At 41.9% G+C, this 13,645-nt stretch overlaps 1 protein-coding gene across 1 annotated transcript; it reads left to right on the forward strand.

The window, feature by feature from the left end:
* Window positions 1–1,806: 1,806 nt before the first annotated feature.
* LOC117328207 lies at window positions 1,807–13,641 on the forward strand. Its single transcript, XM_033885649.1, is given in 6 exon segments — window positions 1,807–2,072; window positions 4,856–5,037; window positions 5,039–5,440; window positions 5,787–6,156; window positions 8,288–8,781; window positions 9,239–13,641. Coding segments are annotated over 6 exon segments (2,568 nt in total). The 5' UTR covers window positions 1,807–1,858; the 3' UTR covers window positions 10,145–13,641.
* The last annotated feature ends 4 nt before the right edge of the window (window positions 13,642–13,645 follow it).

Here is a 13,645-nt window from a genome sequence, read left to right on the forward strand (position 1 = left end):
TACCTCCATGGACAATTACAAACCACCAAAATTAATGTGTCACTGCAGTAATCGACAAAAATCCTCCACTCTTCCTGGAGAATACAAAGCATTTTTTTCTGAACTCCTAACACACTTGGTCACACACTCCATTCTGTACACAGACATCATCATCATAGTAAACGACTCGGAGCAGTTTGTCACTCTCCAAACCAAGCCACCCCAGTCGACTACCAAATGGTGCTTCATCTTCACCAAATCGACAAACACATCATCGAAAGAACAGTCATATGCTCAGGTTCACTGTCTGTTCTTCAAGTATGGAATCCCGAGACCTCAAAAATATACTGATCCCAAAAGCTTATATTCCGGACCACAGGCGTCTGCATCTGGTTAGATATACAATTTGTATATAAAATATAACCCCCACTCTTACTGTTGATATAGTAGGAGTAGAGGCTAGTATTTTTTATCAATACTACTAACCAAGGCAGGCGTCACAAAACTTCAAAGAAATGTCATCTTACTCTCCTCTGGACACCGGGACGTGTTGGACATCCGAGGAAATAAGACCGCCGACACTGCAGATAAAAAATGTTCTAACCAGGTACATGTATGTACAGACAACAAATCGCCATTGGACCGAGTATTCAATTACATTACTAGATTACTACGGATGTAAACTGTCGAAACCAGGCGTCGAGTTCGACCAATGGGGGTTCGAGTTAGAGAGGGTTTACTGTATTTGAAAGAGATCAATATATTTACGAAAATAACTCCATATCTTTCATTATTTTTCACACACCATAATTATTTTTCGACAACATCCAATCTAGAAACCGTTTTTGTGTTTTACATTTTACCTGCATTGTTTTAAACGCCTTTTTTTAGAGGGAGGCCTCGATTACGTGATTTAACCCTAGTTGTTTTAAAATTCCATATACCCAATAATTCCATATACCCAATAATTCCATATACCCAAGCTCGATATTGTATAGCCAAACATGACCATGGTTGCGATGGGTCCGTTAAACATAACCAATCTGTATCTATTTCACCATGTTGTTCTCTTGTTTTTCCTGTGCCGTTTTCGTTTATCGCGGTACAAACTGTTGGACCGATTGGATCAGAGTTGTTGGTTTATGAAATATGACGGACCTACTGATTTTATGTTGCTTTTGGACGAGTCTAGGCGACGACTTTCAAGTCATGTATTAATACCTGCAGATCCTGAAGATTGATGAACCGGTTTGTCCGCATAAACGAACAGACCCCTACAGTTTTAAACAGGGGAGGGAGGATACTCTTAGCATTGTTGATTATTTTTCAATTGTTGTGAAACACCTGGTATACCATTGTCATTGACAATCAATACTGTACACTATATTTTCCCTGATTGTAGCATAAAGACATAATTTGTACATTGCTTTCGAACTTCTATATTGCGTACAATAATGTATGCATTTAAATGACTTTATCGGATTGGAGCCTGCCGTCAAATTTAACTTTGTAAATTTTACTCGAAGCAGTTCGAGAACGTATGTTAATAATGAAAGCGTGATGATAAAAGGTTATAACTAACTATAGACTGTCTACAATATATAGGTGCAAACAGAAAGCTAACTCCCGTAAGCGGCATGTGCGTTTATTTCGGGCATGTCATGTGGCGATGTGTTGTGAATAGTCTGTCTTTTTGCTGTAGTTACATGAGTTCATTGGTTGGGATAAGATAAATGGCGATGGAAATCATCAGTATCAATGACGTCATAAAAGACGTCATTTTGCAACGACGTCATAGTTTTTAGTGTAGTTCACGTTTGAAGACAGTCTCTGTCGGAACAGATAGCAAAACAGGCAGACGATCACGAAAAAACTTACTATGGCATCTCCAGAAAGAGCTTTGATAGAAAACACCAATGGAGAACAGGAGCAACTCAACCAAAATTCGATATCGAAAAAAGATTCACGATATAGTTGGTTTGTCTGCGCTTCTGGATTTGTCATACAGGTTTTTATTCTCGGAATCCACCACGCGTTTGGAGTATTCTTTGTTGAATTTGTAAAAGAATTCAGGGTTTCAAAATCTCAAGCAGGTAAGTTATCTTCAGAGCTTAAAGTCATTGTCGGACATCACAGTATGCAATGCATTTCAACCGAATCTTTTTATTCTTCGGATGCACGCGCATAATTTGTCTGTGTCTTTTTGATTCTAATGTGGTACAGTACACTATGGTAGGCTGAATGACACACGTGTATTTCAGCTTCATTGGATACATACATGCTCCCGCTGTGAAAAGATTATGCTTAGCAGGGTAACACGACAACATAGTTGGCAGTGTCCTAGGCTCAGTTATAACCGGAACAAGGACGTTAAGCCCCATAAATCAATCAATCAACATAGTTGGCATTAGTTCACAGCTAACTAACGAAATAACACATATCAGCCACCATGATATGATATACCACTATTTTATTACTGCTACAAAAAAAAAACCGCAACATTTTCACACCGAACGATGACGTGTGCAGTGTCTCCAGAGAATACGTGGGTCTAGGAGCGAAACCCGTAGCACAAATCCCAAAGGAGCGCTGACAAACCAGACGTATATGATGTTTCTATACAAGGCTTTGCTGAGTGAATTTGCTCCCGCTACACTCCTGTTCGTGCGACGCTCGAAGTTAACCAGCATATTCTTTCTTTGTAACGGAAACGGATTGGTATGGCTTGTACATAGTGTTAAATATGGTTTTAGTCAACAGTGTTTTTCCAACCTCTGCTTTTAGGTTATCCTACCAGTCCGCTGTCCGAGTAAACTTTTCACATTTCAAACTTCTTTTCAAGTTCCACAAGTGAGATTCAGCTCAAACATGCTTGATATGATCCTGCTTTTGATTTAAACATATTATAAATATACAAAGGGATTAGGCACACGTAATACAACTAATGATTCTGGGATAGTCCTGACTATGTGTTGTTATTTTCGGGTGGGTCCGAAATCCAAGATGGCCTCCATTACCGCCTTATCGAACAACTCCTTTTTTTAAATTTCTCCAATTCCATTTGTGAACTACATAGTTGTAGCCACTTGTAGAGTTGTTGTTTGTATGTATGTAGATGAATTGAAGAATGATGATTGACGCTGTAGACTCTTCTTCGTCATATTTATTATGTACATAGCAGGTATTTTTACATTGTATGTCCAGTGAGAGAGAGTTGTAAGGTGTATCCCCGCCCGGCCTACTGGCCGGGACTGTCCCGAGGACCAGTCACCTATCGTCCAAAAGGCTCTCTCCCCCTCACTATCTCTTCTTGTCTCACTGCTTACTTTTATATGCTAGGGATGATGTGAATTACATAATCCAAATCACTAAATACTTAGGTAAATATATAACTCGTGTCCAAATAGACAGAGTTCTTATGTAAATGGCATTGTATATCCAGGGGCAGTGTCCGTGTCAACAGGTAGTAGCCATATACTGCCCTTTGGACATACCATGCCCTCTTAATATAAATTTTCGTACCATAATTTTGATATTATAAAATAAAACATTATACTTCATTAGGGCAGTATATTTGTAGACGTGGCTACTACCTGTTGACACGGACACTGCCCCTGGATATAAAATGCCCTCTTAATATAAATTTTCGTATCATAATTTTGATATATTTTAAAATAAAACATTATACTTCACATTGAGATGGATATTAATGAGGATGCTAGGGAAGGGGGAGCCAACAAGGTCTTGTAATCTTGTAATCCCGTAAAAATGTATGTATACTGGCTTTTGATGTACAGCCCGTAATGGTATGTAAACTGACTTTTGATGTACAGCCCGTGACGATATGTTTACTGGCTTTTGATGTACAACCCGTAACGGTATGTATACTGACTTTTGGTGTACAGCCCGTAACGGTATATATACTGACTTTTGATGTACAGCCCGCAACGGTATGTAAACTGGCTTTTGATGTACAGACCGTAACGGTATATATACTGACTTTTGATGTACAGCCCGTAACGGTATGTAAACTGACTTTTGATGTACAGCCCGTAACGGTATGTAAACTGGCTTTTGATGTACAACCCGTGACGGTATGTATACTGATCTTTGATGTACAGCCCATGATGGTATGTATACTGACTTTTGATGTACAGTTCGTGACGGTATGTAAACTGACTTTTGATGTACAGCCCGTGACGGTATGTAAACTGACTTTTAGTGTACAGCCCGTGACGGTATGTATACTGAATTTTGATGTACAGCTCGTGACGGTATTTCTACTGTTTTTTTTTTATTTACAGCCCGTGACGGTATGTAAACTAACTTTTGATGTACAGCCCGTAATGGTATGTATACAGGCTTTTGATGAACATCCCGTTACGGTATATGGATACATGTATTATGAATTAATATTTTGTGTATGGTAGCCTCGGTCCGGTATCCTGAAACGTAAACTTTGCACGTCTGCGTCCCATCCCGTGCTTGTTATTTCATATTGAATATAATGGTCATCATGGTCGGATCGCCACTGACGTCATGTTCGTTTCGGCCATGGCGAGCGTCTATAAAGTTGGGCACAGCTGATGAAGGCAGGATGGGCATAGTCCATATTAATGATATGCACAAGCCACATTGACTCGTTTATGTATACAAAATCACAGAATGAGGTAAATGCATATTTTAGTGTTATACGGACCCCAACGTTTACGATATCGAGCGATAAATCGCACGGGAGTGTAGCGAGAGCAAAGTTGGGGTCTTATAGTAGTTCGGTATTTACAAGATAAAATTATCGTTGTAATCTTATGAACAAGTCATTCAATCGGTTCGGGGGAAGTCAATGCCAAATAGTGACGTTTTATTTGTGTTGCAGCCTGGGTTGGCTCCGTGGCCTATGGTCTGTCCATGACGTTTGGACCAGTGGTCGGAATCATGTTGAAGAGATGGGGCAACAGGAAGGTCATAATGGCGGGCGCCTTCATTTGTGCGATATCTATCTTAGCGTCGTCCTTCGTAGTTCGTCTATCACAACTGTTTGGAACTTTCTCAGTCCTAGTTCGGAATTGGCACTTGTATGTGTACTCAGCCGACTATGACAATTGGTCCTGCATATTTTGACAAATATCTGTCTGTAGCTATAGGTCTCATGACTGCCGGAAGTAGCGTGGGGACGCTGGTTATGGCACCATTGTCTCAGAGTCTTATAGACACTTTTGGATGGAGGAACACCTTCCGTGTCTTCACGGGATCCTGTCTGTGTTGTGCTTTGTGTGGCGCCTTCATTATCCCACTGGACGGAGACACAAAACAGCAGGCAACGCTTTCAGAGAGCGTGGACATGTCGACATTTCGGCGGATGTTGAAGGAGCTGAGATTGTGGAAAAACCGAGTGTTTATTGTATGGACACTTTCAATCACGTCGGTCATGTTTGGTTTTTACATCCCGTACGTACACCTGGTAAGTTCTGTACATCAACAATAACATGTATACTGGTACTTCATAATACCCGATTCAAATGTGAAATATCGCAGTTTTAAAATGCAGTAATCGACTGATTCCAAAACACATGCAAAGATAATGTTCAACACGCCAATGATAACATGTACCGTACCAATGTCTTGTGATTGATATTCATCGTGTAATTGCTACAAACGTCACACAGGACGTTCTACAAATAAAAAGGTCCACACATCCTGGTCAGTTTTACGTTATCACTTAAAGCGTAATATGTAACCTCTACTGCGCTTGATGTAATTTCAACACGTTAAGACCATCGGTCGCTCATCCTTTGTTATTATGACAGGTATCGTATGCTGAAGATGTTGGAATTTCCCCAGAAAGAGGCTCTATCTTCGTCATGCTACTAGGCGCATCAACTGCGATAGGAAGAGTCAGTTTCGGAAAGATTGTACAGCTTGGCTTCCTCAACCGTATCCACATGCACCAGGTATCCATGGTGATCACTGGCACGGGGGTGATGCTCCTCCCGATGATCAAATCATTTTGGGGGATCGTAACATACGTTATTATCATCGGACTAGTGGACGGATGTTACGTTGTGCTGCTTCCAGTCCTAACGACTTCACTGATGGGACCTGAAAACACCGTTATTGCCTGGTGTTTCCTCGTCGGGACAAGCTCAATCACCTTCACTCTGGGACCGCCAATAGCAGGTATGTTTTAAGACAGCCAGTGTCAGGTAGGTCTTCAGCTTCAATTCCAAACAGCCAGTGTTATGTAAATCCTCAGTCTCCATCCCTGACAGCCAGTGTTATGTAAGTCAGCATCACCTATCCCAGACAGCCAATGTCAAGTAGTTCCAAATCTCTATCCCAGACGGCAATTGTCAAGTAAGTCTTCAGCCCCCATTCAAGAGAGTCAGTGTCAGGTAAGTCCCCAGCCTCTATCCCAGACAGCCAGTGTCAAGTAAGTGCTCAGCACCTATCCTAGAGAGTCAGTGTCAGGTAAGTCCCCACCCTTCATCCCAAACAGCCAGTGTCAGGTAAGTCCTCAGTACCTATCCTAGACAGCCAGTGTCAAGTAAATCATCAGCGCCAATTTCAGAGAGTCAGTGTCGGGTACCTCCTCCGCCTCTACCCCTGACAGCCAGTGTTATGTTAGTCCCCGTCTTCAATTCCAAACAGCCAGTGTCAGGTAAGTCCACAGCCTCCATCCCAGACAGCCAGTGTCAGGTAAGTCCACAGCCTCCATCCCAGACAGTCAGTGTCAGGTAAGTCCACAGCCCCCATCCCAGACAGGCAGTGTCAGGTAAATTCTCAGCTTCCATCCCAGACAGCAAGTGCCAGGTAAATTCTCAGCTTCCATCCTAGACAGCCAATGTCAGGTAAGTCCACAACCTCCATCCCAGACAGCCAGTGTCAGGTAAGTCCACAGCCCCCATCCCAGACAGTCAGTGTCAGGTAAGTCCACAGCCCCCATCCTAGACAGTCAGTGTCAGGTAAGTCCACAGCCTCCATCCCAGACAGTCAGTGTCAGGTAAGTCCACAGCTCCCATCCCAGAAAGTCAGTGTCAGGTAAGTCCACAGCCTCTATCCCAGACAGCCAGTGTCAGGTAAGTCCACAGCCTCCATCCTAGACAGCCAGTGTCAGGTAAGTCCACAGCCTCCATACCAGACAGTCAGTGTCAGGTAAGTCCACAGCCCCCATCCCAGACAGTCAGTGTCAGGTAAGTCCACAGCCTCTATCCTAGACAGCCAATGTCAGGTAAGTCCTCAGCCTCCATCCAAGACAGCAAGTGCCAGGTTAATTCTCAGCTTCCATCCCAGACAGCCAGTGTCAGGTTAGTTCTCAGCTTCCATCCCAGACAACCAGTGTCAGGTAAGTCCACAGCCCCCATCCCAGACAGCCAATGTCAGGTAAGTCCACAGCCCCCATCCCAGACAGCCAGTGTCAGGTAAGTCCACAGCCTCCATCCCAGACAGTCAGTGTCAGGTAAGTCCACAGCCCCCATCCCAGACAGCCAGTGTCAGGTAAATTCTCAGCTTCCATCCCAGACAGCAAGTGCCAGGTAAATTCTCAGCTTCCATCCCAGACAGCAAGTGCCAGGTAAATTCTCAGCTTCCATCCCAGACAGCCAATGTCAGGTAAGTCCACAACCTCCATCCCAGACAGCCAGTGTCAGGTAAGTCCACAGCCCCCATCCCAGACAGCCAGTGTCAGGTTAGTCCACAGCCTCCATCCTAGACAACCAGTGTCAATTAAATCCTCAGCTTCCATCCCAGACAGCCAGTGTCAGGTAAGTTCTCAGCTTCCATCCCAGACAGCCGGTACCACAGACAGCCATCATCAGGTAAGTCCCCAACATCCATCCTAGACAGCCATTGTTGAAGTTTTGAAGTCAAAACCAGCAGGCAATAAAAGATAATCCAGTGATTCTCTTTCCGACATTCAATGCAGATTTAGTCACAGACGTCGGTCATGGCGATCGGGAGCCTTTTTACATACACTAGAGGACTTGAAATATAGGACGCTATATACTCTTCAGCCTTGGTCTCTTACCTGAACGAACTGTTTAATAAGGGTGATGATGTCAAAGTCACAATTTTTAACTTTCCCTTTCTACAAAGTAAATATTAACATTCCTGCTACTTTTTACGGTCCGATTGATCATATATGGAAGAACTTGTTCCCAATATCTCTATTTCCGTGGCAGATGTCGACTGCTGATGGAAGATGCAGGCTGATGAAGACGTGATGAAAAGCTTCATGATATGGATAGCGCTAGGTTTCGGAGATTTAGTGAGAATTTTTTGTTCATGATTTATAAATATCTTATTTTTACAGGAGCTTTATATGATCTGTTAGGATCATACGATGTTGCATTCCATTGTGCTGGGATTCCTGTCATAGGTGGTGCTGTAATATTATTTTTCATCCCCTGGGCCCAGCGCACCAACACGGTGTATGATATCCCATCTCACCACATAGATGAATGTGCCGTGAACGAGTACGACTTCACGGACGATCTTCTGTATGGACCACGCGACACATTGCCAGTATCGTCGTCATGCACGCTCAACTCTGGATCGATGGCGAGGGGATCCAACATTTCTCTTCGCGTGTTGTCTCCATCCCGGGCTATTAGGACGAGCATGTACAGAAGGGCCAAGTCGTACAAGGACCAAAGTACGGCTACTTCTCCGGGGTCAGCCAGCCTCATTCCTACGGACGTACAAAACGCACTAGATCAGCTCGACAAGACGAGGCAAATGCTTGAACGAATTCTCAGCAGGGACCACGAGGACACGAGCAAGCGTTCTGTGAGCGATCTCATCCAGGTAGGTAAATCATCATTTGAAGTAGGCATATCTGTCAACCAATTTCGCTAAGAGAAATATCATAACTTCATCACATGAATAGGACATTTCATGCACATACACAGTGAAATAACTTCAAATTAACGGATTGTTATATCCACGTTACTATAGTACGTAAATCAGTGGAAATCCAAAGGTTACATCCTCGATTAATTATCTTTTCTTCGTATGTGGACATGTCCGCTTCATCTCTAGTGTGTATGTGAGTTAACGTCAAGATAAAAAAAAAGTTTGGATGGAAGGGTATGTGTTTATGCCATTAAATAGTATGTGAACACCAAATTCTACATCTGATTAGATTTTGGTGGACATTAGCCAATTTAAAAAGGGAAAGGACGATGACCACGTTTGGGGCAGGGTGAATTTATATATACATTGCAGTGTTCCTTACTGTTTTACTTCCGTCCTTTTACTGCAGACGCAAACACAACATGGACACAAACCGACTAACGCCGTTAGCATAATGTCGGTACCAGTTGGACTGCACATGTCCTGCTGTAGATGTCGACATGACCAACATGGTGTGGACACATCTAGGGAGTTTGGCCAGGACTGTCGTGATTTGTTGTCCCCAGCCTCCGTGACACAGCTGTCGATGGGGTCATCATTCCAGTCCAGGAATCTTTCTGACTATCAGGAAAATACAGATATTGTGGGAGTGATTGCTGGATACCATGGAACGGGTTGTCTGTCCCCGGAAAGGAAAGCGAACATTCCATGTCCTAGTCGGTCGCCGTGCTCAGTCCAACACGGCCACTGTACACACGAACACTCTGCCTCTCATACAGACGACAAGTGTGAAGGAGAAGAATTTGATAAAGTTGTACGTAGTCAAGTGGAAAACCTGCGTGGGAATTTGTTGAGTCCCTCCAAAACTCCTCTATATGGAGACAGCAAAGAGGAAGATCTCCGGAGGGATTCGACAAGTGACTTTCAACTTGTTGAACAGGGCGAGCTGGAGTCAATAGCTGTACCAGTCTACGCACAAGAGGCACCCTCCCACAAAAGGGAAAGTATCCATAAACTTTGTTCGCCTAAGCTTGAGGTCATTGACGAGGTTCCTGTGGGCCTCACACAAACAGACAATGCTATGGCTAACGCAGAATTTTCTTCTGAAGCTGTAGAAACCTGGCTGAGGAATTCGCCCAATTGTACGGAGGTGAGCATTCCGATAGACAACGAGAGTTGTTTGTTGGATAACGACAGCTCCCCGAATACCGAGGTCACAGTACACGATACCGCGTCAAGCAGGTCAAGTCCAGACGGCGAAATTGACGTGTTCACACATCTATTTGATGATGACGACTCCGACAGCACAAAATAACAGCAAGTAAAATCATTTCACCACAGCCACATAAAACAGAAATGAGCCGAGTGTCCACTTCCCGATTACACCGACTACCAGATTTGGACTATGGAGTGTCAGAGAAGGGTTGTACAGCCAGACACAGAAAGGTGTGAACTAATAGGGGTCAAAGGCCCATCGATCTCATAAAGGACGGCTCTTCCGAAGAAAATTAAAGAATACTCTAACAAGGATCACATCACAATTTCAGAAAGACGATCCATTTTGCCAATTTTGGCATTTGATGTAGGCCTGTGGCGATACTGCTTCTCGCCACTGATAACAGATGAGACCTGATGTGGCAAAACTATCAGTCATTTTCAGTTTAATATGCAATATATGATCGACTGAAGACTCGTCACGACGTCTATAAAGATCTCAGTTATCCTTGCGATGCTACCGGAAATGACGCGGATGTACCAGTGTGCATATAACGGTCCATTATTGTCGCGCTGTCTTAAAACCAAATCACTATGACGATCACGTGTAACTGCCAACACTGGTCCATTATAATAACCATCCCACTGGCATGGAGCAGGGCCGGGTCACATTGTCTAAAAGGATATCTTATATATGATTTAAACGCGATTTGCAAACTATTGTCGGGTTTGGTACCGAGACCTCAAAGTATGTGTTATGGAATACAGTGATACAATACAGCTGTTTGATCCATGCACTAAAAGTCTACGATGGATCAGTTACGGTCGGTCTCAGTTTGTGTACTATATAGTCTACTACGACCCGTTACACCCAGATTTGTTCATGTGCTAATAGTCAACCACGATCCATTACAGCCGGACTTAGTTCATGTGTTACACATTGGTGTTGAAGAGAGTAAGAACAAGTTTATAGTCCCTATCATCAGTTTACATTTGTGTTGAAGAGAGTAAGAAAAAGTTTATAGTCCCCTTCATCAGTTACACATTGGTGTTGAAGAGAGTAAGAACAAGTTGATAGTCTCCATCATCAGTTACACATTGGTGTTGAAGAGAGTAAGAACAAGTTTATAGTCCCCATCATCAGTTACACATTGGTGTTGAAGAGAGTAAGAACAAGTTTATTGGTCTCCTTCATCAGTTACACATTGGTGTTGAAGAAAGTAAGAACAAGTTGATAGTCCCCCATCATCAGTTACACATTGGTGTTGAAGAGAGTAAGAACAAGTTGATAGTCTCCATCATCAGTTACACATTGGTGTTGAAGAGAGTAAGAACAAGTTTATAGTCTCCATCATCAGTTACACATTGGTGTTGAAGAGAGTAAGAACAAGTTGATAGTCCCATCATCAGTTACACATTGGTGTTGAAGAGAGTAAGAACAAGTTGATAGTCTCCATCATCAGTTACACATTGGTGTTGAAGAGAGTAAGAACAAGTTGATAGTCCCCATCATCAGTTACACATTGGTGTTGAAGAGAGTAAGAACAAGTTGATAGTCTCCATCATCAGTTACACATTGGTGTTGAAGAGAGTAAGAACAAGTTGATAGTCTCCATCATCAGTTACACATTGGTGTTGAAGAGAGTAAGAACAAGTTTATAGTCTCCATCATCAGTTACACATTGGTGTTGAAGAGAGTAAGAACAAGTTTATTGGTCTCCTTCATCAGTTACACATTGGTGATGAAGAAAGTAAGTACAAGTTGATAGTCTCCATTATCAGTTACACATTGGTGTTGAAGAAAGTAAGAACAAGTTTATAGTCCCCATCATCAGTTACACATTGGTGTTGAAGAGAGTAAGAACAAGTTGATAGTCCCCCATCATCAGTTACACATTGGTGTTGAAGAGAGTAAGAGCAAGTTTATTGGTCTCCATCATCAGTTACACATTGGTGTTGAAGAAAGTAAGAACAAGTTGATAGTCTCCATTATCAGTTACACATTGGTGTTGAAGAGAGTAAGAACAAGTTTATAGTCTCCATCATCAGTTACACATTGGTGTTGAAGAGAGTAAGAACAAGTTGATAGTCTCCATCATCAGTTACACTTTGGTGTTGAAGAGAGTAAGAACAAGTTGATAATCCCCATCATCAGTTACACATTGGTGTTGAAGAGAGTAAGAACAAGTTGATAGTCTCCATCATCAGTTACACATTGGTGTTGAAGAGAGTAAGAACAAGTTGATAGTCTCCATCATCAGTTACACATTGGTGTTGAAGAGAGTAAGAACAAGTTTATTGGTCTCCTTCATCAGTTACACATTGGTGATGAAGAAAGTAAGAACAAGTTGATAGTCTCCATCATCAGTTACACATTGGTGTTGAAGAAAGTAAGAACAAGTTGATAGTCCCCATCATCAGTTACACATTGGTGTTGAAGAGAGTAAGAATAAGTTGATAGTCCCCCATCATCAGTTACACATTGGTGTTGAAGAAAGTAAGAACAAGTTGATAGTCCCCCATCATCAGTTCCACACTTTGGTGTTGACGAAAGTAAGTTTACATTTTGTTAGTGTCAATATATTAGGGGTGATTAAGCTGAGGTCTTATGCAGGTATCAAACCCTGTCAGATTAAACTTTCCTCTGAATTTCAATTTCATAATTAAATTTGTTTCCTTTAAATCTACCCAAACAAATCCGTTTGTATGTGTGTATACAAATTCATATACCAACAGTATTGAAATTGTAAACTACACTTCAAATCATGTACTGTAATTGGTATTCAACAATTGTCTCCGTATACATTAACCATTAAAAATTACTAACAAAACATTTTAATGCATCATTGTTTTAATTCATTAAGACAACTTTTAAACGTAAGAAAACAGCAAATCCTAACAAAATATCTTTAAATATAGCAGTATACATTAACAACGAACACTCTTCACAACACAGTGTGTGTCCATCAGCAGCAGTCTGACGTAAGTCCTTGTCACAGCAAAATATAGGGTGTATCTCGCTTCATATCAATTCACTTCATTTCCTCAATGCATTAGCTGACGGCAGGTGTTTTAAGAATTCAGCCAAAGTTTCAATCAGTACCTAACATTAGATTATTAAGAGATTTTGTATGGAAACAATGCCAAAAGATTGCTCTACAAGACAAATTCACATGGAAGCAAATTCTACCAATGAAAGCACTTGTAAAACCTATATAGCAAATAACTAAATAAATTTCTTCCTGCAAACAGGATTTCTATAACAATAAAAGGACATTATTTACTATTGGCTGCATGGCATAAATAAAACTTGCTGTGCAGACTGACCTTGAGAATGTAAACCTCCTCACAGTTAGACCCATCGACACACAAGGCACAGGCGACTGCTTCTGGTTAGTATTAATAGAAAAAATATTAGCCCCTTCTCCTACTGTATCAACAAGGTGTAACACTTGAAACCCAGAAGTGGACCTGAGCTTTGATTCACTTGGAATTTAACTTCAATCTGATTAAGTTATCAAATTCACATAAACTTCAATAACGTACCTTGGTTTAGAATCCTTGAATATCAATGCATATTGATCTTTTGTCGTATGACAAT

Source organism: Pecten maximus, chromosome 5 (assembly GCF_902652985.1).
Source record: "Pecten maximus chromosome 5, xPecMax1.1, whole genome shotgun sequence".
Classification (NCBI taxonomy): domain Eukaryota; kingdom Metazoa; phylum Mollusca; class Bivalvia; order Pectinida; family Pectinidae; genus Pecten; species Pecten maximus.